Genomic DNA, 25,840 nt, shown 5'->3' on the forward strand with positions numbered 1-25,840 from the left:
AAAAGAGCCTGGCTGAAAGTGCCTGGATTGCCCAACTTGGTGCGGAGCTGGGTCTCAAACCCAGACCATGACCATCATCCCAGGGTCTCGGGGCCCCCCAAACCCACAGGGCAGGCCGCACACTAGCCCTTTGTGGGAACAAAACTGAGAATGGTACGAGACAGAGAGTTTGGCTCTCATGACAGGCAACGAACACACCTTACGCTCATGCCCCAGACAGATCACAGGGAACGTGCAGAGAGGGCTGAGCTAGCCAGCCCTGCCATGTGCTGGCTGGGCCCAGGAGCAGGCTGGGCTGGGCTGGGCTGGGCTGGGCTGGCTGGGCCCAGGGGGATCAGGGCCCAGGAGGGATCTGTCTCCACTGGCACCAGCTATGGGGGTCCTGCCAGGCCCCTCTGTGCCAGATCCTGTCCCATTCACCCTGCAGTGTCTCACAGTGCTCATGGGCTCCGGGCTTTGACACCCCCCAGTCGCCAGGCCAGCCCAGATCTGGCCCAACAGGGATGCCCACGACCCTGTCAGCCTGGATCGGCCCCCTCCCAATCTGCACTGCCCAGCCCCGCTGGCATGCTGGGTGTCGATTGGTGGTTTGGCCGTTGCTGGATCCCTCCCTGTGGTCTGGGCAGGCTGCTCTCCCCGGGACTCGGGGGAGGGGGGCAAAACCCTGCACGTACAGAGGAAGTTTCAAAACCTGGGATGGGGCAACGGGCTAACGGGTGGTGACTCCATAGGCCGGTGGGATGTGCCAACGGCTGCTCGTTCCCCGCTGTTAACGGCAGACCCCTGCTCCCACGTGGAGTGTCGTTGTGGTGTCGGGCAGAGGAGGGAATGATGCCAGGTTAACAATGTGATGCAGTGGCAGGAAAGGCTGGTGTCCTCCTGGGGTGGATTACCAGAAGTGTCATATGCAAGACACGGGAAGGAATTGTCCTGCTCTACTCAGCATTGGTGAGGTCCCGCTTGGGGTCCTGGGCCCAGTTCTGGGCACCAAACTTTAGGAAAGATGTGGACAAACTGGAGAGAGTCCAGAGGAGAGCAACACAAATGATCAAAGGGTTAGAAAACCTGACCTGTGAGGAAAGGTTAAAAACTGGGCAGGTTTAGTCCTGAGAAAAGAAGACTGAGGGGGAGCTGAGAACAGCTTTCAAATCTGTGCAGGGCTGTTCTGGAGGGGACAGAGATCCATCATTCTCTGTGTCCACTGAGGACAGGACAAGAAGTAATGGCCTGAGTCTGCAGCCAGGGAGATGTAGGTTGGATATTAGGGAAAAGTTTCTAATGCTCAGAGTGGTGAGCATTAGTCCTTCTGTGGGGCCCTTCGGCCCTTTCTTCCTCTTTTAATCAACTACAGCCCATTCCGTTCCTCACCTCAGAGATAGAACCCAGGAGTCCTGACTCCCAGCCCGCATCTCTCCTCACAGAGCTGGGCTAGAACCCAGGAGTCTTGACTCCGTCTCCATCTCCCGCAATCAGAAACAGAATCCAGGAGTAGAGCTGGGTGAGTAATGAATTTTTTGGTTCCGAGCAATTGAAAACTACAGTAGAACCTCAGCGTTACGAATGCCAGAGCTACAAACTGACTGGTGAACCACACACCTCGTTTGGAACAGAAAGTATGCAATCAGCCAGCCTCAGAAACAAAAAACAAAAACAAATCCAGTGCTGTGCTAAATGTAAATGACTTAAAAAAAGGGAAAATTTTAAAATTAGTATTTGACAAGGGTAAGAAATTATTTCTTTTAAATTAAGAGGGTTAAAAGCAATTAAGTTAATTTTAAATTCTTTCATTTAAATTAAGAGGGTTAAAAGCAACATTTTTCTTCTGCATAGTAAAGTTTCAAAGCTGTATTACGTCAACATTCAGTTATAAACTTTTGAAAGAACCACCAAACACTTTGTTCAGAGTTACGAACGTTGCAGAATTATGAACAACCCCTATTCCCGAAGAGTTTGTAACTCTGAGACCCTACTGTGGTTTTGTCTTGGGTTGAACCAAACCCCATATTATTCCAAATTTTTGGTGAAATAAAAAGTCAAAAAATTCCACGTCACCTGGACAGAAAACATTTCTGTTTGACCTGACTGGAAATGGTTTTTTTTCAGTTTGGAGCATTTGGACAAAAGCAGAGGCCTAAAGCCCCAAAATGGCCGGTGGGGACAGGTTCCCTTGTAACTTTCAGCCCAGCAGTTAGAGCACTCCCAGGGCTGTGGGAAAACCCAGTTCAAATCCCGCCTCTGCCTGCCAAGGGGAAGGGATTAGACCAGAGATCTGCCCCCTCTCAGCTGGGGACTCTTCACTCGCTCCACTTGGAGCTGCCCTGCTCCACTTTGGCTGGATCGCTGTTGGAGCAGGGCCTGGAAACTGGGTCACCCACATCTGAGGTGCAGGCGTTAACCAGAGACATTCTCAAGGGTGGTCCCAGGCACAACGGCTACTCAGCATCACCATGCTTGACAATTGGGGTGAACAAATTCATACAAATTTTGCCCTGTTCTACCCAGGAGTCCTGGCTCCCTGGTCTAACCCATTAGACCTTCTAGCCACCCCAGGATAGGGCTAGAACCCACAAATCCTGGCTCCCACCGCTCCCTGCTCTACCCCACTAGACTCCCCAGAGCAAGGCTAGAACTTCAGACTCCTGGCTTCTAATCCTCCTGCCCTGACCTCACCACTTGAAACCAGGTAAATACCAGCTGACTCTGAAATTACAATCTCCTGCTTGAATGGTGGCTTTTATACTCTAGGGTCTCTGCTGCCGGGATTGTCCCTGGCGCTGTGTTTGTCCAGCACCGAGCACATGGGACCCAGTCATGACGGGCGATGCTGGGACTACAGCACAGTAATGAAATCTCTCCCCCCTCGGACAAGGAGCCACCTGCGATACCCTGTTAATCTCCCAGTAATTGCTTATGGGTGCCCTTTCTCGGGCCAGGAGGTCACCTGATTCCTTTGTTCTCCAACCCTTTAGCTATCACCTTGCAGGGGGGAACGGCCCAGGCCATCAGTTGCCAGGAGACAGAGTGTCGGCCATTTACGTACACGGGCCCTGTGCTCTGCAACAATTACACCTTCCTCCCTGATCAATGGCCATAAAAAGTAGACACCACATTTGGTAAATATTTGCTGTCAGATATCTGGGATCTGCCTATTTGCTGTCAGATATCTGGGATCTGCCTTTGATCTGCAGTAAAAACATTTTATTGCAGCCAGAGCAGCAGATTTCCTTCTGAACCAAATCCTAGCGGGAATATCCAGCAGAAGGAGGCGGGTAAACCTCAGTACTGACATAAAAAGGGTTATCTATTTTTTTAGAATGTTACCTCAGTACAAACTTGCCTGTGCCTTCACTGAACTAAAGAGACACTCACAATTATTTTTATCCAGGATATTTGGAGAATGTAACAACTGGCATGCCTAGATTTTAATTGCTCAGGGTAAATAAAGAAATTCAAGGAGGATTTTTCTTTCTGTTTGTTACATTCATGGCACACACACAGAGAAATTAGATAAAATCATACAATACTCTTGCTGGAAGGTAGCAACTTTATTTCTTAGAATCCAGAACCGCAACACACAAGAATCCAAAAACACACACAGAGAAACAACAGGCTGCTCCCCAAGGAACAATTCACCCCACCTTACTCCAGGCAGGCTCTCTGCAGACTGATGGTGCTGAAGACCCAGATCAAATGCTCCCCTCCAGAGCCCCCTAGCCTGTCAGCAGGATCAGGGAACCCCTTGCACTTGAAGTGACAGCTCTCTACCACATCACACTGTCACCCAGGGATAAGCCACGTGTGAGGAAGACAGCATGTCTCTGGTCATAAAACCATCTTTATGACACTCAAGTGTGTTTACACAGGCTCTAAAACATAACTTGTATCTTCCTTTGGCCGTTTAGACTATCTTCTTTTCTGCTGTTTTGCAAAGGTTACCAGTGGAGTTCCTCAGGGATCCGTTTTGGGACCAATCTTATTTAATCTTTTTCTTGCTGACCTCGGCACAAAAAGTGGGAGTGTGCTAATAAAGTTTGTGGATGATACAAAGCTGGGAGGTATTGCCAATTTAGAGAGAGACCGGGATATCATACAGGAAGATCTGGATGACCTTGTAAACTGGAGTAATAGTAATAGGATGAAATTTAATCGTGAGAAGTGGAAGGTCATGCATTTAGCGATTAATAACAAGAATTTTAGTTATAAGCTGGGGACGCAACAATTAGAAGTAACAGAGGAGGAGAAGGACCTTGGAGTATTGGTTGATCACAGGATGACTATGAGCCGCCAATGTGATATGGCCGTGAAAAAAGCTAATGTGGTCTTGGGATTCATCAGGCGAGGTGTTCCCAGTAAAGATAAGGAGTACCGTTATATAAGGCACTGGTGAGACCTCATCTGAAATACTGTGTGCAGTTCTGGTCTCCCATATTTAAGAAGGATGAATTCAAACTGGAACAGGTACAGAGAAGGGCTACTAGGATGATCCAAGGAATGGAAAACCTGTCTTTTGAAAGGAGACTCAAGAAACTTGGCTTGTTTAACCTAACTAAAAGAAGGTTGAGGGGAGATATGATTGCTCTCTATAAATATATCAGAGGGATAAATACCGGAGAGGGAGAGGAATTATTTAAGCTCAGTACCAATGTGGACACAAGAACAAATGGATATAAACTGGTCATCGGGAAGTTTAGACTTGAAATTAGACGAAGGTTTCTAACCATCAGAGGAGTGAGGTTTTGGAATAGCCTTCCAAGGGAAGCAGTGGGGGCAAAAGACCTATCTGCCTTTAAGATTAAACTCGATAAGTTTATGGAGGAGATGATATGATGGGATAACATGATTTCGGCAATTAATTGATCTTTAACTTTTCATGGTAAATAGGCCCAATGGCCTGTGATGGGATGTTAGATGCGATGGGATCTGAGTTACTACAGAGAATTCTTTCCTGGGTATCTGTCTGGTGAATCTTGCCCATATGCTCAGGGTTCAGCTGATCGCCATATTTGGGGTCAGGAAGGAATTTTCCTCCAGGGCAGATTGGAAGAGGCCCTGGAGGTTTTTCGCCTCCCTCTGTAGCATGGGGCACAGATCACTTGCTGGAGGATTCTCTGCTCCTTGAAGTCTTTAAAGCATGATTTGAGGACTTCAATAGCTCAGACATAGGTGAGAGGTTTATCGCAGGAGTGGGTGGGTGAGATTCTGTGGCCTGTATTGTGCAGGAGGTCAGACTAGATGATCATAATGGTCCCTTCTGACCTTAATATCTATGAATCTATGACTTTCTTCCTTCTCTCTTTCTAGCAATAACCCTCCTTTTCAACCAGGGGTGGGCAAACATCTGGGAATAGAAACTGTATGGCGGGCCATGAATGCCAACAAAATTGGCGTTGGGGTGTGGGAGGGGCTGAGGACTCTGGTAGGGGGTGCAGGCTCCGGGGTGGGGCCAGAAATAAGGAGTTCAGGGTGCAGGAGGGGGCTCTGGGCTGGGCTGGGGGAGTAGGGTGGGTGTGCGAGGGGGGGGGTGAGGGCTCCAGCTGGGAGATGTGGGCTCTGGGGTGAGGCTGAGGATGAGGAGTGTGGGGTGTAGGAGGGTGCTTTGGGCTGGGACTGAGGGGGTTTGGAGAGTGGGATGGGGATCAGGGCTGGTGAAGGGGGTTGGGGTGCGGGAAGGGGTGCAGGCTCTGGCTGGGGATGCGGGCTCTGGGGTGGGGATTTGGGGTGCAGGAGGGTGCGCCGGGCTGGGATCGAAGGGTTTGGAGGGCGGGAGGGGGATCAGGGCTGGGGCAGGGGGTTGGGGTGTGGGGAGAGGCTCAGGGGTGCAGGCTCCGAACGGTGCTTACCTCAAGTGGCTCCTGGAAGCAGTGGCATGTCCCTTCTCCGGCTCCTACATGGAGGCACAGCCAGGCAGCCCTGCACGCTTCCCCGTCTGCAGGCACTGCCCACACAGCTCCCATTGGAGTACTGGAGGGGGCCATTGGAGCGGGGCCATTGGAGCACGTAGGAGCTGGAGTGGGGCCATGCCGCGGCTTCTGGGAGCCGTGTGGTGCAGCCCCAGCCCCTGCGCCCCGGCTGGAGCGGTGCAGGCCCCAAAACCCGGTTCCCTGTGGGAGCTCACTGGCCAGTTTGCCCAACCCTGTTTTAGACCCTTACCTATTTCTGATTGAAAGTAAAACCTTCTGTGAGCGCTCCCAAAGGGTGTATCCCTGCAATCTGAAGACAGACACTGCTGCTTGGAAAAAGTTTTGCAGAGGATATGGGTGATTTCCATCTAACTCCTGTTTCCTCCCAATGGTGCAAGCTTTGATTGCTACTTATATGCCTGAAGACGGCTCTAGCTTCTTTGGAGATGCGTGTTCGCAAATACTTTACCTAAGTGCAAAGCTTCTGATATCATGGCTATGGCAATGGTGGGATGCTTTATGTGCCATGGAATCCAATGACCCTACTGGCCTGCGGTCTAATCAAGAATCCATTGGAGTGTGGGCTATTTATCATCTTTGGGGAATCTACACTTAAAACAATGCACTGGCGCAGCTTCAGTGATTCCAGTGCAGACAAGCCCTGGGAAAGACGACAGCCTCCTCTCCAAAGACCATGATGGAGAAGAGACAGTCATGGCTGTTCAAATTTCGTGGTTGTCTTTTAAGAATTAATAATGTTTATGTAAGCGGGGGAATGGTCCCGCTATTGTGGGGAACTTTCCTGGCTTATACACTACTCCAGTGAAATGGACTAGCGAAAGGATCTGAGTCCTCGCTCCTACTTCCTTTAGCCAGAGGCCGGCCTGACCTCCAGGGCTCCCCTTCCACTCTCCTGTGTGGCAGAGTCCTCGTAACCCCAACAAGGCTGGGCCCAGGAGTCCTGGGGGGCTCGACCCCCAACCTTGTTGTGGTCACTTAGGGCAGGGGCTAGGGTGTCCCCACTCCGGGGTGCTCTCTCTGCACTGGATGCTTCCCTGACCCCCTGATCATCAAATACAGTTCAAAGCAAATACAATTTATTAAACAGCAACCAATTAAAAAAATAAGGAAAAAATGGGAAAGGTGAAAGGGAAACCCGTCACCCCGCTCTGTGGCATGGGGATGTCACAACCAGCATTTCTGGGATGTCAGGGGAGTTCAGTCTGTTCCTCACAAGTCCCAGGCCTTTTCTCAGGCCCTGGCTGTGCTGCAGGGATGCTGCGGGTCGGACACTTGCTCTGGCAGTGGCCACACGCCCTCAGTGTCTAGGTGGCAGGACCCTTCTTCCCAGTGTCAGCCCCCTTCACCCCTGCCCCCTTTGGGGTTACGATCCCCCTCCAGGTCTGGCCTACAAGGCCTCTCTTGGCTGGGGGCGTCTCCCTGCACTAGGCCTGCTGCCCAGGGTCCCCCTCGCTCTCCCCAGCTGCTCACCGCACCCCACTCCAGACTGCTCCAGCCCCAGCTCTAGGGTTGCCAACTTTCTAATCACACAAAACCGAACACCCTAGACCTAGGCCTTCCCTGAGGCCCTGCCCCCTTCTCCACCCCTTCCCCGAGCCCCTGCCCCCCGCTCACTACATTGCCCCTCCCTCAGTGGCTTGCTCTGCCCCACCCTCACTCACTTTTACTGGGCTGGGGCAGGGGGTTGAGGTGTGGGGGGTGAGGGCTCTAACTTGGGGTGCGGGCTCCGGGTTGGGGCCAGAAATAAGAGGTTCAGGTTGTGGGAGGGGGCTCTGGGCTAGGGCAGCGGGTTGGGGTGCAGGAAACGGTGGGGGCAGTGCGTGGAGCCCTGTGGCCCCCTCCCCTAGGACCTGCTGCTGGCCACTTCTGGGGCGCAGCATGGTGCCAGGACAGGTAGGGACTAGCCTGCCTTAGACCCACAGCAGCCCCGACCGGACCGGACACCCTATCGAGCTCCAGCTCCACTCTGCCTCAGCACGGCTGCTGCTCTGCCTCCAGCTCCCTGGGCTGCTTCTCTGGCTCCCCTGGCTCTGCTTGCTGCAGCTCTGCTCCCAGCACAGGTCTGCTCCCTGGGCTGCTTCTGTGACTCTGCTCCCAGCACGGACCTGCTCCCCCTGGGCTGCTTCTCTGGTTCTCTCTGGCTGCCTCTCTCCTTAGCTCGGCCCCACTCTGTCTGACCCAGGCGATTCCAGCTCACTTGCAGGACAGAAACCCCCTGGCCTCCTGACTCCCTGATTAGCCTGTCTGCCTTGTCTATCACGCTGACCTGGAGCACTGGACTCTTCCCATTGTTCCTGGGGACTGTCAGTCTCAGGGACTTGATTTCCCATTTACCCTTCCCCTTCCTTTTGGTACTGGGAGCTAGCCAGCCAAAACACCCCCACTGAGTTTTAGTAAAGGGCCAGCAGTCCCCTTACATTTACAAAGAAATTTGAAGTGGCAAGTCTGGACCAGTTTGAGGCAGATTTTAAGCATCTGTAAAACCCTGATGAAGCAAACAGGATAGCTCCGAAAATGAACTGGATTTTAATGCAGCACCAGTTCTGTTATAACTGCTGTTAAGAACTCTTTTCTGTTACATCGGTGACTTTTCTAAAATGTGCTCCATTATTTAGATGGACTTGAAATGTGTTTCATCTCATGGGGACGTGGGGTAGGATTATTAATCCAAATTTGGGGTTACTTGATGCTGTGGTTCCTGAGATACAACCCTGGGAAAAAAGCTTCTCTTAAGGTTGACTGATTCTACCAATTCTTTTAAAACAGATTTTGGGATCAACCCATGTCTCTGATCATACCCCAGATGGTCTTAATCATTCATCCTTGATCCCCCTAGTGTTTGCCATCCCCTCTCCCTTTGGGGGACATGACAGAATATACCCCATGTCCATACCCCACACACTATTGTAATAATCTTTGTAGACAGGATGCCTGGTGAGGGATCATTTGAAAACTCATAATTTGCTGATCATTGCTGTCCGGATAAAATGTGTGTGGCAACATTGTGTGTGAAGTTATAAGATTCCACTGTATGGTGTTGTTACCACATGTTCCAAACTGAGGTCGGCAAACAGGCCTGTCTCGAACAAAGGAACATGTGCTTTGCTGAATTTACACTTAAGCAGTATACAGAGTCATCAAGCAGGAAGGGGTAGGAGAGGCCAGCTCTGCCTCTGCACTGCAAACCCCTCTGGGACGGAGCAACATAGGTGGCTGAGGGGCCTGGGGATCCTTCCAGCCCCATGGAGATTTTGGCTGCAAGCAGACGAGACATTCACTGGCAAACCTCAGATGAGTCCTCTTTGCTCCTGGATCCCCCTCCCTGACACTCACCCGGAGCCAGGCAGACCCTGCCGAGCTGGGCCCACACTGTATCTGGTGCTCCGGAAATAACATTTCATGTGCCCCATTCCCCTGCAGTCGCTGACCAGCCCATCTGGGGCCATGCTGGGGCCTGCAACCTGTGAGGACTGGTGCCCCCTTCTGGGTAACGGCCCTGTATTGCATTCCCTGCCCCATTGAGTAAGGGAGTCGCCCCAACCTGCATCTGGATTGGAGCCGGTGCCCCATAAAAAGGCAAGGCCTCAGACTGCATTCCCCAATCCCTGGAGCCAGCTAGGTCCCTTGACCTGGTTTTGATCATGGTCACTGCTTAGCAAAGGGGCATGCCCCCAAATCCCTTCCCTGGTCCCTTTAAACAACTTAGGGCATGGCTACACTGGAAACTTCAAAGCACTGTCTCGGGAACGCTCCTCCGGCAGCGCTTTGAAGTGTGAGTGTGGTCGCGCAGGAGCGCTGGGAGAGAGGGTTCTCCCAGCGCTCCTGGTGATCCACCTCCATGAGGGGATCAGCTCCTAGAGCTGGGAGCCCTGCTCCCTGCGCTCAGAGCTTGTTTACACTAGCGCTTTAAAGCGCTCTGACTTGCTGCACTCAGGGGGGTAATTTTTCACACCCCTGAGCCAGCAAGTTAGAGCCCTATAAAATGTAAGTGTAGCCAAACTCTTAGTCATATTCCCAAAATAGCCCGAGGGTTTGAGGTCCACAGATGTACAGTGACTCTGCTCCCAGCCCCCCAAACACACCGACTCGTTCTGCATTGGCAGGAAAGTGTTTTATTGCAAGAAGCAGGAAGGAAACAAAACTCAGGGAGAGCTTTCAGGGCCCTGCCTGGGACAATCTTCTCCCCACAACCTGCCCCCGATACCTAATGCATGCCGGGTGGGAGGGGGTGGCCGTACTGTATAATGGGCACCCAGCGAGGCGAGCGCTGGGCTCAGGCTGAGGGTCTCAGTGCCAGCTGGGGGGGCTGGGTGTCCAGATTTTCACTCGTGTGGATGGGAACTGGGCACCTGGCTTGGGAAATCCGCCCCGCAGGCCCCAAGCTGCCGGCCTGTGGGATAAGGGAAGACACTGAATGTCCCTGTGGAGACTCATGGCAGGGATTGCCCAGAATGGGCAGGGACGAGGCAGGAGAGCCCCGAGTGACAGAGAACTGCCCAGGAGTCAAAGCGGGGGAGCAGGGGCCTCCCTGCTCCGCCTGTGGCCAGCGCCTGGGCTCTACAGGACTCTGTCTAAGTGCGCAGGCTGCCCCTGGGCACAGGTCACATGGATCCTGCGGGTCCGGACTCTAGCCTTGTAGATACAGTGCCCTAGTGGGGAAATGGATGTCAGCCGGCATGTGGTGATGTGGAAGCGTGCGATACTGTTGTAGACGTTGTCGCGGACCCGTTTCCCTCCACTGCTGCAAACACCTTGGACTTGGTTTGTGGGGGCTTGGATGAAGGTGTCGCCGGTTATACCGAAAGGGCGGGTCAGGCCCTGGCGCTGCATCATGAGTTTGCAGTAGTTCTGGTCACTGGAGGCACTGCTCTTGGGGAATTCAATGTGTTGGTTCAAGAACTGCGAGTAGCTGGTGCCTTCTCTGAGCTGGGCCAGGCTGGCGGCCAGGAGAACAAGGGGGAGCAGGAGCGCGGGGTGGGGTCCCCTCGAAGCCATGGCTATATCTGTCACTGGATCTACCTGCAGTGGGGAGAGGGGGGAGATGGATGGAGACAGGGTTGTTGCCGGCACCCAGTGCCGAGAGGCAAAACAACAGCAGGGTTTGGTTCGCTACCCGGTGTGCTTTACCCAATAATTACAATGGGGTGGAGAAGCAGAAAAGTTTATTTGAAGCTATAAAAAGGTACAGGGAGAATAGAATCTCAAATCCTGCACACAGAGCAGGAAGTTACACAGGCTTTTATACATATATTTTTTAGCATATTTATTTAATAGCAAGCTGCCCTAAGTATCTATATAGCCAGCCAATTTAGTTACCAGCTAGTTTTTTTGTTTTTTGTATTATTTGTTAAACTATACATAAAGCTGCTTTATTTAGCTTTTTTTTTTTTTTTATATTTGCCCTGTTTGGCCTTGTTTAGTTTCAGGCAGTCTGACTCTGCAACATATTGTTGCAGATCCTTAGCATAACTGCTGTGAGTGCCTCCAGGCGGGGCGGCCAAGGACACTTGGGCCTAGTACGCAGAGCTGCTGCGAGTGTCTCCAGGCGGGGGGCGGGGGGGAGCAAGGACACTTGGGCCTAGTGCGAGGGGGCTTCATCGACACTCGTGGTCTTCCATCCCCTCGAGTTACCTAGTGGCCATGCCCCAGTGTCCCCAACAACTCCCTCCTTTGAGAACACTTAACAGCTTTGGCTCTGAGTTTTTTTACTTGGGCTACTTATTTTTTTATAATAGGATTTTGCATAAGCACTTTGTGATAGCCCTGAAGAGAATGACTTATTAACTTTTGCAAAAGGGCCCTGACACATGATACTGCACAGCATAATACCATTAATACAAGCAATACAGGAAAGAGAAATTTTAATAACAGGCTAAATAAACCACCAAGCCAAGATGACAAAGCCCAGCCTGAAAACAAGGTTTGCAACCAATCGCTCTCTGGGGCAGTATAGGCAACCTGTGCTCGGGCATGGGCCTCAGCCTGTACCACCTTTTTATAGATTTTATAACTGCTATTATTTATATATATATAACATTGGGGCCCAACGAGGGCACAAACCCCTCCTTGGGATGCCAAGAGATAGTCCAAAGCCAGCCTGTTTTGGAGGGAAAATGGCCTGAGCTGCTGTACCTTTTTATTTAATATTTTCACTGCTACTTTAAATTACTAACCGAGTCCTCTAACTCAAAGGCAACTTTCTTAAGTACCATTTGCAGCCTTACAGTATAGCGGCCTATGCATGCCATGGCTGGCCCGGAAAACAGTGGCGCTATTTCCAGTACAGAGCACTACAAGCTTCTCGGTTGTGAGGGAATTCTTTATATTGCCCTTTAATGCCGTAGTCAGTTGCCGCAGGGTCTTTTTTTGTGACTTAACGGAGGTGTCTCGGGCATTTCTAATTTTTTTGGGGGGGCAGGGTGGCAGTTATTGACAGATGAGGAACTCCATGAGCTATATAACAGCTACCTGTCCAGTTGGCTGGCAGCACCTTGTAAGCCTTTCGGCCACATACAAAATAGTGACCCTGTAGGGCCCAGTAAGGACTGTTTTTTAAGGGGATTCCTGGGATATTTAAGGCTGCTTTGGCTGTTTTTCCAAACAGTTCATATGCCCCTAAGGGGGCATTCCATCCTTCTGTCTGGGTACAAGTGGGGGCGTTTCTAATTGCGCCGTTCAAATTACACTTGCCATAGGGACCACTACAAACCCACCATTGGCTTGCTACACTGGAGATATTAACTGGACGGCAAGTTATATTTCCAAACCTTTTTTTTTTGTGGTAAGATTATTTGTAAGAGTTTTTCTAAAAGGGGAGGAAGCATTACACCCACACTGCTGTCCTCCCCTTTTGGTCTTTATTTAATACCCATTAGCCCACTGTGTAATAACACAGGAGCTTTTTCCACAGGATGCGCATAGTAATCAGATTGGTTTCGGGTAAAACATAACACTCCCTCAGTGAGTACTGCAACTGAATACTCCTGGTTCTGATAGGTGGCTTGCTGTAAAGAGGTCTTATTTCAGAACGGCGAGTCCGTTCTTTCCTGCTCTTTGGTGGCGGCTAATTCTGCTAGGATCAAGGGCAGCATGTCAAGGGGCATTCCCGTTTTGGGGGACCGTGGAGTTGGAGCACATACCCAGCAATCAGTCTGGTTTGTTAAAGTAGCAACATGGTGCGCAAGTGAAACAAAGGAGTTATGCTCCCAATATGCACAGTTTGGAAATACCAATACAGAGAATAACAATATTACCCAATTAATTATTACCAGAGTTTTTCCAACCCAGGGTCTCCAGTACCTGGGTGGGCCCATTTTAGCGTTAAGGTGCCCGCTATTTGTGTCTTTTAAACAGTAGCTTTAGCCCGAGATCGTCACTAGATGAGGAGTCAGCAGGTTGGACGGTCCACTGTTCTGCTGACGAGGGGGCGGGTACTGCCTTCAAACGAGAGTGATGGATCCAGTTCTTGTGTCCCTCGATCTTTGCCTCTGTATGGGAGACCAGCAGGACGGTATAGGGTCCTTTCCACTTTTCCTGGAGAGGCTCGTCTTTCCAGGTACGAACAAGCACAGAGTCACCAGGCTGTAAGAAGTGGACGGGAGAGTTCAAGGGGAGAGGCTGGGAATCCTTGGTATACCTGTGAAGAGACAAGAGAACAGCAGACAGGGAACACATATACTGTGACAAAAAACCATTACCTAGCTCCCATTCCCCTGACAGAACCGGGGTGCCATTCATAGGCCATGCCGTTCCAAACATAATTTTAAAGGGACTAAGCCCTAATCTACCCTTAGGGAGAACGCGGCTACGAAGTAGGACGAGGGGCAAAGCATTAGGCCATCGCAGTGAGGCTTCTTGGCACACTTTTGAGAGATGCCATTTAAGGGTCTGATTGGTACGCTCCATTACACCACTGGCTTGCGGTCTCCAGGGCGTATGGAGTTTCCAGGGGATCTGTAAAGCATGTGAGACGCTTTGAATGATTTTTGACGTGAAATGTGTCCCGTTGTCAGATTCCATCCACAGGGGGAGTCCAAAGCGAGGAATGATCTCCTTAACAAACTTGAAGGCCACTGTTCTGGCAGTGCAATTACGGCATGGGAAGGCTTCTGGCCATCCGCTGAACCGATCCACTATGACAAGGAGATATTTGAACCCTTGGGTCCGGGGAAACTTAGTAAAGTCTATTTCCCACACTTGTCCGAGGCCCAGAGTGGGTTCTAGGGCAGCTGGTGGCACAGGATGTCCCGGTCGGGGGTTATTCTTTTGGCAGACTAAGCCGTCCGCTTGTACCTGGGCAGCCAGGGGTCGGAGTCCAGAAGTGATAAAGTATTTTCCCATTAGCGGGATAAGTGCTTCCCTGCCAGCATGAGTGGTTTGATGTAGTTTCTGCAGCACCGGCCGGATCAGGCCCTTTGGTAGGAGGACCTTCCCTTCCGGGGAATGGAGCCATCCCTCCTTTTCCCGGAGACCGAGTTTGTCAGTTAGCTGTCTCTCCTCCCCAGAGTACTGAGGGGTTGGAAGCTCCCCTACTGATGGGATAAGGGCATGCATATGGGCGTTCTCAGTCTGAAGGGATGGCAGGGTGGTAGCATGCTTAGCCTCTCTATCTGCCCTAGCATTACCTCTGGCCACATCTTGAGGTTTCCTCTGATGGGCTTTACAGTGTACCACCGCCACTTCCGAGGGAAGTCGTACGGCTTCTAGGAGCCGGAGGATTTGGGGCCCGTACTTGACTGGGGAGCCTTGGGCTGTCAGCATTCCCCTTTGCTTCCATAGGCCAGCATGAGCATGCAGCACACCAAAAGCATACTTTGAATCAGTAAAAATGTTGACCCGCTTTCCTTTTGACAGTTCAAGTGCACGGGTCAGGGCTATTAGTTCGGCAAGCTGGGCAGAGGTCCCAGCAGGCAAACCTTCAGCTTCCACAGTGTCATGGAGGGTCACAACAGCATAACCCGCCCTCCTTTGCCCATTTATTACAGTACTGCTACTGTCAGTGTACCACTCATAATCTGCATTTGGGAGGGGTACATCCTTTAAATCTGGACGGCTGGAGTACTGGGCATCTATGATCTCTAAACAGTCATGTTTCTGTTCCTCTGTTTCTGGCAAGAGGGTGGCTGGGTTAAGGGAGGGGCAAGGCTGTAAGGTGACTTCAGAGTTCTCTAACAGCTTAGCCTGGTACCGAGCAATCCGAGCCTTGGTGAGCCAAAGCCCTCCCTTTGCATCCAGTAAGTCTCGGACCATATGGGGAGTATAGATTTGCATAACCCCTCCCAATGTTAGCTTCTCGGCTTCCTCAAGCACTAGGGCAGTAGCTGCGACCGCCCATAAACATGACGGCCAACCCTTTGCAACCTGATCCAGTTGCTTAGAAAACTAAGCCACGGGACATCTTTATGCCTCTAACAGCTGTGTGAGCCACCCCCTTTCGTTCATGTAGATACAACTGAAACGGCTTAGAGAGATCCAGCAGGCCCAGAGCCGGGGCCTCCATCAATTTTCTTTTCTGGATTTTAAATGCCCTGTCAGCCTCAGGGGTCCAATAGAAGGGGTCATGATCTGCTCCTTTTACACAGTCGTACAGGGGTTTAGCCCACAGTCCAAACTCTGGGATCCATATCCTGCAAAAGCTTGCCATACCCAGAAATGCCCTGAGCCGCTTACAATTACTTGGGGTAGAAACTTGACAGATAGCTTCCTTTCTTTTTTTTTCTTCTTTCGCTTGAAAGCTGACGCTCCCCTTGCCTTAGCTGTAACCTGATCCCTCTACCTCAGACAACAGAGTTCTCAGGAGGATATTACAGTTGTCCCAATCCGGCTTGTGACTATCGAGGCACTCCTCAAAGACTGAAATAAACCGGCTTGGGTTCGTGGAGAATTCCCCAGCCTGTGTTTTAAAAGCTGCTAAGTTTATTGGATTGAATGGCACATGGGTGTAAACTTGCATAGTGGTAGCCTGACGTCCCTCTGCCCCTGGGCAAGCCACAACAGTCTCGGTAATCAAAGGATAGAGTCCCACCGAGGGGGCAATCTCTGTAACCCGAGGCATCCTACCCTTATAAGGTGAGGGTGTGGGGGCCGAAGGGGACAACGGCTTTGCCATTACAGTGGGGGTGGGGGTCTGGGGACTAACATTAGCTGCTACCGAACCAGTCGGAGTCAAATTACAGCTCTGCAGAATTACAGCTCTGTTCTATCTCTTAAAGCCATAAACGCTTGTGCATACAGATGTTTATTCCATTTACTCATTTACTGACAAAACAAAACTAATTGGAGGATCGTGTTGTAATTAATTGACCCTCCTGGTGGCCACCACTCCTGGTCCTTTAGTTGATATTGAGGCCAGTCAACTGTACAGAATCGTTTTAATTGGCTCTTAGTCATCGGATCCGCACCAAATACCTTCCAGTTTGCTAGAATGCACTCTAGGGGCGTACACTGTGCCCTAACCCCCGAGCTCTGTCCTGTCCCATACCTACAGGGTAACTCTGGGCGTCTCCAGGTTCCAACAGAGCATACAATCCGGATTTCAAAAGGTTCCTACCTTATCCAAGGGACCGGTTCCTCACCGTCGTCCGCAGCTGCTCCTCCCCTATGTCCAAGGGACCGGTTCCTCACCGTCGTCCACAGCTGCTTCTCCACTATATGAGTGCGTTGCACTGTTGTGCCCTCCGGGGTCAATCAAATCGCGTCTCCTCCGAGGCCCCCGATGAACTCACCGGTGCGCGCTGGGCGTCGGTTCTCGCCGCAATCCTCGACCTCCAGGAGGGGTCCGGGCAAGGCTAAATAACAGCCTCGTCGCCCACCCAGGGACACCAAAAGCTGTTGCCGGCACCCAGTGCCGAGAGGCAAAACAACAGCAGGGTTTGGTTCGCTACCCGGTGTGCTTCACCCAATAATCACGACGGGGTGGAGAAGCAGAAAAGTTTATTTGAAGCTTCAAAAAGGTACAGGGAGAATAGAATCTCAAATCCTGCACACAGAGCAGGAAGTTACACAGGCTTTTATACATTCTTTTTTTAGCATACTTATTTAATAGCAAGCTGCCCTAAGTATCCATATAGCCAGCCAATTCAGTTACCAGCTAGTTTTCTTGTTTTTTGTATTATTTGTTAAACTGTATATAAAGCTGCTTTATTTAGCTTTTTTTTTTTATATTTGCCCTGTTTGGCCTTGTTTAATTTCAGGCAGTCTGACTCTGCAACATATTGTTGCAGATCCTCAGCATAACTGCTGTGAGTGCCTCCAGGCAGGGGGGCCAAGGACACTTGGGCCTAGTACGCAGAGCTGCTGTGAGTGCCTCCAGGTGGGGGCGGGGGGGCTAGGACACTTGGGCCTAGTGCGAGGGGGCTTCATCGACACTCGTGGTCTTCCATCCCCTCGAGTAACCTAGTGGCCATGCCCCAGTGTCCCCAACAGGGTGGGGTGGGGATCTGTCCCCTCCATGGAACCTCCTGGGCCCAAACCCCTCCCTGCCACTCCACTCTCTCCCCACAGCTCCTCTTAACTTAACTTAACTGTTTGATTCAGAGCAACTCCCTATTAACCCAAGAGACATTGACCCTGAGGCCATTCGGGGGGCCAGAGTCACACGGCCAACCTGGAACACAGGTTCCTAAATCTTTTTGGGTGTTGGAGGTGTATAAGTGGGGGCTGCCCCATCCCTCTACTCACCATCGCCCAGCTCCAATTCATTTCATGTCATTGGAAAAGTTATGATTTGCTGAAGATGATTATCCTATTTGTATGCACGTATCATTTTTGTATCTGAAGTTATGAATATTGACTATGGATCTGTGTATTTCAAAGGGGCTTACTCTGGAAAACTCCCACAGCCAGCCTTTCAGGTACAACAATGAAGAGGCCAGAGAGTGCTAATGGCTCCTCAGCAAAGACAATGGGCTGTGAAATAGCTTAAGCCTTCCTGTGGCTGGCTTGTAAATCATGGCTGCTATGACTCTGCGAGGGCAGGTGACCAGACCACATGACTCTGGACTCCATTTTGAGTATCTGTATTTTTCCACAAACTGTGCTGGGAACTGGTTTTGGAACAAAGGGTTCCATATGCTAAAGCTATATAAGGCAGGGAGTGACATCATCCGTTGTTCTTCCCCACAACTCAACACCTGAGAGAAGCTCCTAAGGAAAAGGACTTGGAATACGGGGTGGGGAGCCCAAGCTGCAAAGCAAGTGCAGCTTGTGCCTTGAAAATCTGCAAGCCTGCTTGTATCATCAGTCAGGGTGAGAGATTATTGATTCAAATCCTATCTAGTATTTTAGGCTTAGTTTGCGGTTTTGTTTATTTACTAGGTAATCTGCTTTGATCTGTTTGCTATCACTTATAATCACTTAAAATCTCAATTTTACAGTTAATAAACTTGTTTTTTGCTTTATCTAAACTAGTGTGACTTTAAGTGAAGTGTCTGGGGGAAAAAATCTCAGCTTGGTTAACACAAGCGAGGTGTGCATATCTTTCCCACATTGAAGGGAAAGCAAACATATTAAAGAGCTTACATTATACAGCTCCCGATGCAGTGTAAGATGGTATAATTTTGGATTTATACTCCAGTGGGGGTGCGAACCTGGGAAATTGTCTGTCTGTCTTTGAGTAGCTTAGGAAAAGCACTTAGGTAACTCAGTTTGGAGGTGTGGCGCCACCTGCTGTCATGTTGGGTGATACCAGTGCCTTCTTTCGGTCATATATAATCTTTATTATACCTCAGGTGTGAACATTCCGGGTGGCAAAAGTCTTTTTATAGTTTTCACGGTAGAGTGATTCCACTGGACGCAGTAATCCAGCCAGGAGTGGGTGAGACAGCCGAGGTTTAGAGCACCTTTTCTAGCCCTCTCCTCGTGCGAGGTGACCAGAGTGGATCCTAAAGAGGACTGCTCAGTCGCGGTAGGAGCTGACAAATTGCACCCCTGTCTCTGTCAAGGTGGCAGACGATCACTAACCACCGCTGCCTACGTACAGATTCGTGGCTGCCAGTTTCACTAATCCTGTCCCCATCACCACTAGTGCATCGCCACAGATCTTGGAAGGTTGGAAGATGTTACTTCCCGTGGTAGAAGCCTGCGCGAGACTTCTTTTAACATGGGGAAGCTAATGCGCCAACTGTGACCACATGATCATAACAAGCTGGAGGTCTGGGGCCCAGTGACATGGAAAGTCTGAGATGACTGGAGATCTCCACCTTGCAGCAGCCTTCCTCTGCTTTCACAAGCCACTGAGATCCAAAGAACCTCATCCACCTGATCCATTGTTGAGGACTTGTGGGGGCTGGCGGGGGGGAGGGGATTTGGACTGTCCTTTGCCTGGGACCTCCCCTCAGACCTGTTTGCCTTGGGTCACCTACCAGGAGCATTAAGCTCCTGACAACCTAGCTCTGGGGATCATTGGAACACGCAAGCCCCTTCACCACAGCAAAGTGACGGTTCCTGAAGAGGCAGTAACAACCATCACCAGGGTCACTGGCCTCCATGTTTTGTCCCCAACCCTTTCTCTGCTGGTGGCTGTTATACTCTAGGGTCTCTGCTACTGGGATTGTCCCTGGCGCAGTGTTTGTCCAACACTGAGCACGTGGGACCCAGTCATGACGCTGGGACTACAGGACAGCAATGAAATCTCTCCCCCCTCGGACACGGAGCCACCTGTGATACCCTGTTAATCTCCTAGGAATTGGTTATGGGTGCTGTCATAACCATAGGGGTATCCTAAAATTCCTCCTTACCTGTAAGGGGTTACGAAGCTCAAATAACCTGGTTGGTACCTGACCAAAGGAACCAATGGGGACAAAAGATACTTTCAAATCTGGCGGGGGGTGGGGGGGAGGCTTTGTTTTGGGTTCTTTGTTTGTGTGGCCATTCGTTCTTGGGACCAAGAGGGACTAGACATCAATCCATGTTCTCCAAATCTTGCTGAACAAATCTCTCAGGTTTCAGACTTGTAAGTAACAGCCAGGCAAGGCATATTAGTTTATCTTTGTTTTCTCAACTTGTGAACTTTCCCTTTGCTAGAGGGAGGTTTATCCCTGTTTTGTTGTAACTTTGAAACTAAGGCTAGAGGGGGTTCCTCTGTGCTCTTTGAATTTTCTGCTACTCTGTAAGATTAACTACCAACCTAAGTTTACAGAGGTGATTCTTTTACCTTTTTCTTTTTAAATAAAATCCTTCTTTTTAAGAACCTGACTGATTTTTCCATTGTTCTAAGACCCAGGGGTTTGGGTCTGTAGTCCCTTTGTAACCAATTGGCGAGAGTATACGCTGAAGCCTTCCCCAGGAAAGGGGGTGTAGGCTTGGGGGAGTATTTTGGGGGAATAGGACTCCAAGTGGTCCTTTCCCTGATTGTCTGTTAAATCACTTGGTGGTGGCAGCAATCCCAAGGCAAGAAAGGAATCTGTGCCTTGGGGAAGTTTTAACCTAAGCTGGTAAGAATAAGCTTAGGGGGTCTTTCATGTGGGTCCCCACATCTGTACCCCAGAGTTCAGAGTGGGAAAGGAACCCTGACAGGTGCTCTGGTAACACCTAGGGGCTGAAAATGGGATCAGGGCCCCCATTGTGAGAGGTGCTGGACAGGAGTCCTGACTCTCCCATCACAAGACGCTGCCCTGGGACAACCAAGCTAGTGGCATCTTCCCTTTTCCCAAAGAGCTCAGTGCAGCTCAGTGCCCCAGCCACACCAGGAGGGGAACGAGAACAGCAGAGAGATCAAACTCAGCGGCCAAAGAGGAAATAGCACCCGGCTCTGGGGAGAGACACAAACCAGACGGTGTCTTTTTGTTCCGTGTTTGTCCAGCCCTGGGCGTCCTAGCCCCATCCCCACTCCATACACACTCAACGCCAGTTTGAAACATCAGTAAAACCTTTTATTGCAGCAAGAGCAGAAGATTTCCCTCTGAACCAAACCCCAGCAGGAATATCGAGCAGAAGGAAGTGGGTATATCTCAGTACTGACATAAAAAGGGTTATCAATTTTTTAAAAAATGTTACCTCATTACAAACTTGCCTGCGCCTTCACAGAACTAAAGAGATACTCATAATTATTTTTTTCCAGGATGTTTGGAGAGTGTAATAACTGACATGCCTATATTTTTACTTGCTCATGTGAATTAAAGAAATTCAAGGAGGATTTTACTTTCTGACTGTTACATTCATGGCACACACAGAGAAAATGTAGATAAAAACATACAATACTCTTGCTAGAAAGAACCAACTTTATTTCTTATAAGCCTGAACCTTAACCCCCAAGAATCCAAAAACAGAGAGAGATCAAACAGGCTGCTCCCTAAGGCACAATTCCCCCAACTTACTCCAGGCAGGTTCTCTGCAGATTGACGGTGCTGAAGACCCAGATCAAATGCTCCCCCTCAGAGCCCCATAGCCTGTCAGCACTTGAAGTAATAGCTTTCTAACACACCACACAGTCACCCAGGGATAGGCTGCGTGTGAGGAAAGACAGCACATCTCTGGCCAGAAAACCATCTTTATGACACTCAGGTTGTTTACACAGGCTCTAAAACATTTTACATAACTTGCATCTTCCTTTCTCTCTCTAGACTCTCTTCTTTTGTGCTATGTTTTGAAAAGGTAGATTAGCATTGTTTGTTGTGAGCAATAATTAATTGAAGTCTTTAGTTGCAAGTTGTAAAGAGCCTGGGAATGGCAGGTGTTAAAGCCACTTGGGTCAAAAGGCAAACAAACCAATTGGATCTTATCAAAGACCAGGACAGCAGTCTGGTAGAGGGAGGAGATTATCTCAAGAACAAAGCAAGGAGGATGTTTGTGGTTTAAAGAGAGTCCCGATTGAAAGGAATGTCTAAGTGCTCTGTATTCAGGATGAAAGAGGCTGGGGGAGGGATAGCTCAGTGGTTTGAGCATTGGCCTGCTAAACCCAAGGTTGTGAGCTCAACCCTTGAGGGGGCCACTTAGGGATCTGGGGCAGAAATTGGGGATTGGCCCTGCTTTGAGCAGGGGGTTGCACTAGATGACTTCCTGAGGTCCCTTCCAACCCTGATATTCTGTGACAACTTCTATTCTAGGAGGCTGACACTGAAGATCCTTATCAAAAGCCGTAATAGTGGGAATTTCTCCCTTCTCTCTTTATAGCAATAAACCTCCATTTAAACCCCTACCAATGTCTTATTGAAAGTAAAACCTTCTTAAATAAGCACTCTCAAAGGCTGTATCCCTGCAATTTGAAGAAAGACACTGATGCTTGGAAAATGTTTTGCAGAGGGTATGGGTGATTTCTGTCTGACTTATGCCCAAATAAATCTGTTAGTCTTTAAGGTGCCACTGGACTCCTCGTTGTTTCTGTCTAACTTGTTTCTGTTGAATGGTGCAAGCTTTGGTTGCTACTTATATGCCTGAAGACGGCTCTAGCTTCTTTGGAGATGCGTGTTTGCAAATTCTTTACCTAAGTGCAAAGCTTCTGATATCATGGCTATGGCAATGGTGGGATGCTCTATGTGCCATGGAGTCCAATGACCTTACCGGCCTGTTTTCTAATCAGTAAGTCACTGGAGTGTGGGCTATTTATCGTCCTTGGGGAATCTACCCTTAAAACAATGCAGTGGCGCAGCTTCAGCCATTCAAGCCCTGGGAAAGACGAGAGCCTCCACTCCAAAGACCGTGATGGAGAAGCGACAGTAACGGCTATTCCAGTGTCACAGCTGTCTTTAAGAATGAATAATGTTTTTAAAGAACTGTGATGTGGAACGCTTGGACCTATTTGAGGCACATTTTAAGTTTCTGTCAAATCCCGATGAAGCGAACGGGATAGATTCGAAAATGGGCTGGATGTTAATGGAGCTATAATTATATTTAAAAACTCCTTTCTGTTACATGGTAAACTATTCTAAGATGTCCTCCATTATTTAGATAGACTTCAAATGTGCACTATAAAAAGGAGGGACAAACATCCTAATGGACCCCATTCCTGTCTCCCTGACCGTTGCATTCACGGCACCAGAAGAGACAATGGAAGCATTCGTTCAGCTGGAGAAGGGGCCACACCCTAAGTCGTTTCGTCACTAAAACGGGTGGAAGCACATGGTGAGAAACTTTCTTAAACTGGATCTAGTTTGTTAAGTTAGGCTCCAGTTGTGTTTTAACTTTTATTTTCCTGAAAACATTTCTGTCTTATATGCCTCATTGCTTGGACTGACACCAAATCTCTCTCTTTGACTTAATAAACTTGTTTCATTGTTTGATCTACTCCAGAGTGTTTACATCAAAGTGTCTGGGAAACTCCAATTTGGAGTGGCAGGTTACGTGCCTATTATTTCTATGAAAGCAATAACAGACTTTACATAAACTTGTATAGTGCAGGAGAGGGCTGGGGGTAGGTCTGGGACTGGGGCTGTCCTGGGGTCACCCTGCAGCACAACTGAGGCTGGTAGGAGCCCAGGCGTGGCTGTCTGGCTGCAGCATGCACACAGACACAGCTGGGAGTGACTTGCATGCTGGAGTCCGTTTGTGAGCAGTCCAGGCTGGAGGCTGCAGCAGCAAAGCAGTGTAAAGGGCCAGAAGGCAGGGGTGATCCAGCTACTCATCGGTCTGTACGCTGGGTATGTCACAGGGACCAGCACTGAAAATGCGGCACAGAACAGAGACGCGACAGACCCGACGTCCCACAGGAGAACCAAGAATGGAACCAAGAAGTCGTAATTCCTTCGCTAGTGCCCGATAAATGAGCCTTCAGCACTGGCCTGGCTAGAATTAAACATATGGCTTTGCAGGGGACGTTTTTCTCTTTCCAGTCATGTGAAAAATGCCATTTGGTGACAACAGCGTCTCTTAAGGCCTGAGCCACCCACATACTGCTGAGGAAATGAACCAGGGGGAAAATATTCTTGAAAACACTCATCTAGAGCCCAGTGAAAATTGAATTCACAGCTCCTGGCTTACAACAGCAGGTCTCTGTGCAATGGATCCACAAGGGGACAAAGGTCATCCCTGAGAATATTTTCACCTCCAATGGGCTGCAGGGAGCACACTGGGCAGTGCCACTGACTGAACGCTGCCTGGCCCTGACTGAGCCACAGCCCCATCTCTGCCTCAGTTTCCCACACCTGTGGAATCGGGGTGAAGATCCTGGCTTGGTCTGTGTAAAGGGCTTAGAGAGGCCTGGGATGGAGGCCGAGTGCTACAAAGGGGCACTGCGGTGCTGATGGTGGCTGTATGTGCTCTGCTGTTCATGGGACCTGCAGAGCAGTGGGTGAAGGGGCCACTGGTAGGAGAGGCCAGCTCTGTTTCCGTGCTGCAAACCCCTCTGGGACAGAGCCTCGTAGGTGGCCATGAGGCATGGGGGCCCTTCCAGCTCCATGGAAACTGTGGCTGCAAGCAAATGAGCTATTCACTGGCAAACCACAGATGAAAACTCTTTGCTCCCTGACACACACCCAGACCCAGCCAGACCCTGCCAAGCTGGGCCAGCTTTGCCTCTAGTGCTCTGGAAATAAACATTTCCTGTGCCCCATTCCCCAGCGGCCACTACCAGCGCTACCTGGGGCCACGCTGGGGCCTGCAGCCCATGGGACCTGCTGCTTCCTTCTGGGGAACGGCCCTGTACTGCATTCCCCACCCTGTTCAGCCAGTGAATTGCCCCCACCTGTATCTGGACTGGAGCTGGCATCCCATAAAAAGGCAAGGCCTCAGACTGCAATCCCCAATCCCCTGGGGAAGCCAGGCCCCTTGACCTGGGGTTTGATCATGGTCACGGCATAGCAATGGGACATTTCTCTAAGCCCCTTCCTGATCCCTTTAAAAACTTAGCCACGTTCCCAAAATAGCCCAAGGGTTTGAGATCTCCACATGCACAGTGACTCTGCCCCCAGCCCCCCAAACACACCGGCTCGTTCTGCATTGACAGGAAAGTGTTTTATTGCACGAAACAACAAGGAAACAAAACTCAGTGAGAGCTTCTAGGACCCCACCTGGGACAATCTCCTCCCCACACCCTGCCCCCAATATCCCATGGATGAAGGGTGGGAGGGGGCAGCTGTACTGTATAATGGGCATCCAGCGAGATGGGTGCTGGGCTCAGCCTGAGGGTCTCAGTGCCAGATGGGGTGGGGGGGCTGGGTGCCCGGATTTTCACTCATGTGGATGGGAACTGGGCACCTAGTGTGGGAAATCCCCCCGCAGGCCTCAAGCTGCCGGCCAGTGGGATAAGGGGAGGCACTGAATGTCCCTGTGGAGACTCATGGTGGGCGCTGCCCAGGAGGAGCAGGTGCGGGGACAGGGAGCCCCCAGTGGCAGAGGGCTGCCCAGGAGTGAAAGGGGGTGGGGGGCAGAAGGGGGATCCCCTGCTCCCTGCTCACAGCAGGTACGTCAGCTCTAAGCGTACGGGCAGCCACCAGAGGCAGGCCACGTGGATCTTGGTGTTGCCAATTGCAGCCCTGTATTTACAGTCCTCCAGTACAGAGCCATACAGTACCCGGCATGTGGTGATGTTGAAGGACGCCTTGCTGTCGTACAGGTTTGCGGAGACGTGGGTCCCCGCTGGCTGCAGATGTCCTGGAGCTGGCTGGGAGGGGCGTGGATAAAGGTGTTGGTGGGGACGCAGGAACGGCAGGTCAAGCCTCGTCGCTTCATCGTTATGTCGCAGTAGTGCTGATTGTCGAAGACAAAGATCTTGGGGTTGTCCTGGTGCCAGTCCACAAAATCAAAGTAGCTGGTCCCTTCACTGAGCTGGGCCCATCTGGTGGCCAGCAGGACAAGGAGCAGCAGGAGTACGGGGCGGGGCCCCTCAGAGCCATGGCCGTGTCTGTCACTGGATTGACCTGCAGTGCGGAGTCGGGGGGAGATGGATGGAGACAGCACGGGGTGGGGATCTGCCTCCTCCATGGAACCTCCTGAGCCTGAACCCCTCCCCCTGCGAGCCCATTCAACATCTAAAGCCTAATTACCCA

General features: G+C 50.5%; 2 protein-coding genes and 1 pseudogene across 2 annotated transcripts in view; all 3 read right to left on the reverse strand.

Moving 5' to 3' along the window:
- LOC102937210 (ribonuclease pancreatic) overlaps window positions 1–25,840 on the reverse strand; it is a 391,285-nt gene that overhangs the window by 19,299 nt on the left and 346,146 nt on the right. The gene's annotated exons all lie outside the window — the stretch shown is intronic.
- Window positions 10,479–10,916, reverse strand: LOC119567851 (ribonuclease-like). The gene has a single exon (XM_037915308.2). The coding sequence runs from the start codon at window positions 10,914–10,916 to the stop codon at window positions 10,479–10,481; it is 438 nt and encodes a 145-aa protein (XP_037771236.2).
- Window positions 25,246–25,775, reverse strand: LOC119567850 (annotated as a pseudogene).

The sequence above is a fragment of the Chelonia mydas genome, chromosome 13 (genome assembly GCF_015237465.2).
Source record: "Chelonia mydas isolate rCheMyd1 chromosome 13, rCheMyd1.pri.v2, whole genome shotgun sequence".
Classification (NCBI taxonomy): Eukaryota; Metazoa; Chordata; order Testudines; family Cheloniidae; genus Chelonia; species Chelonia mydas.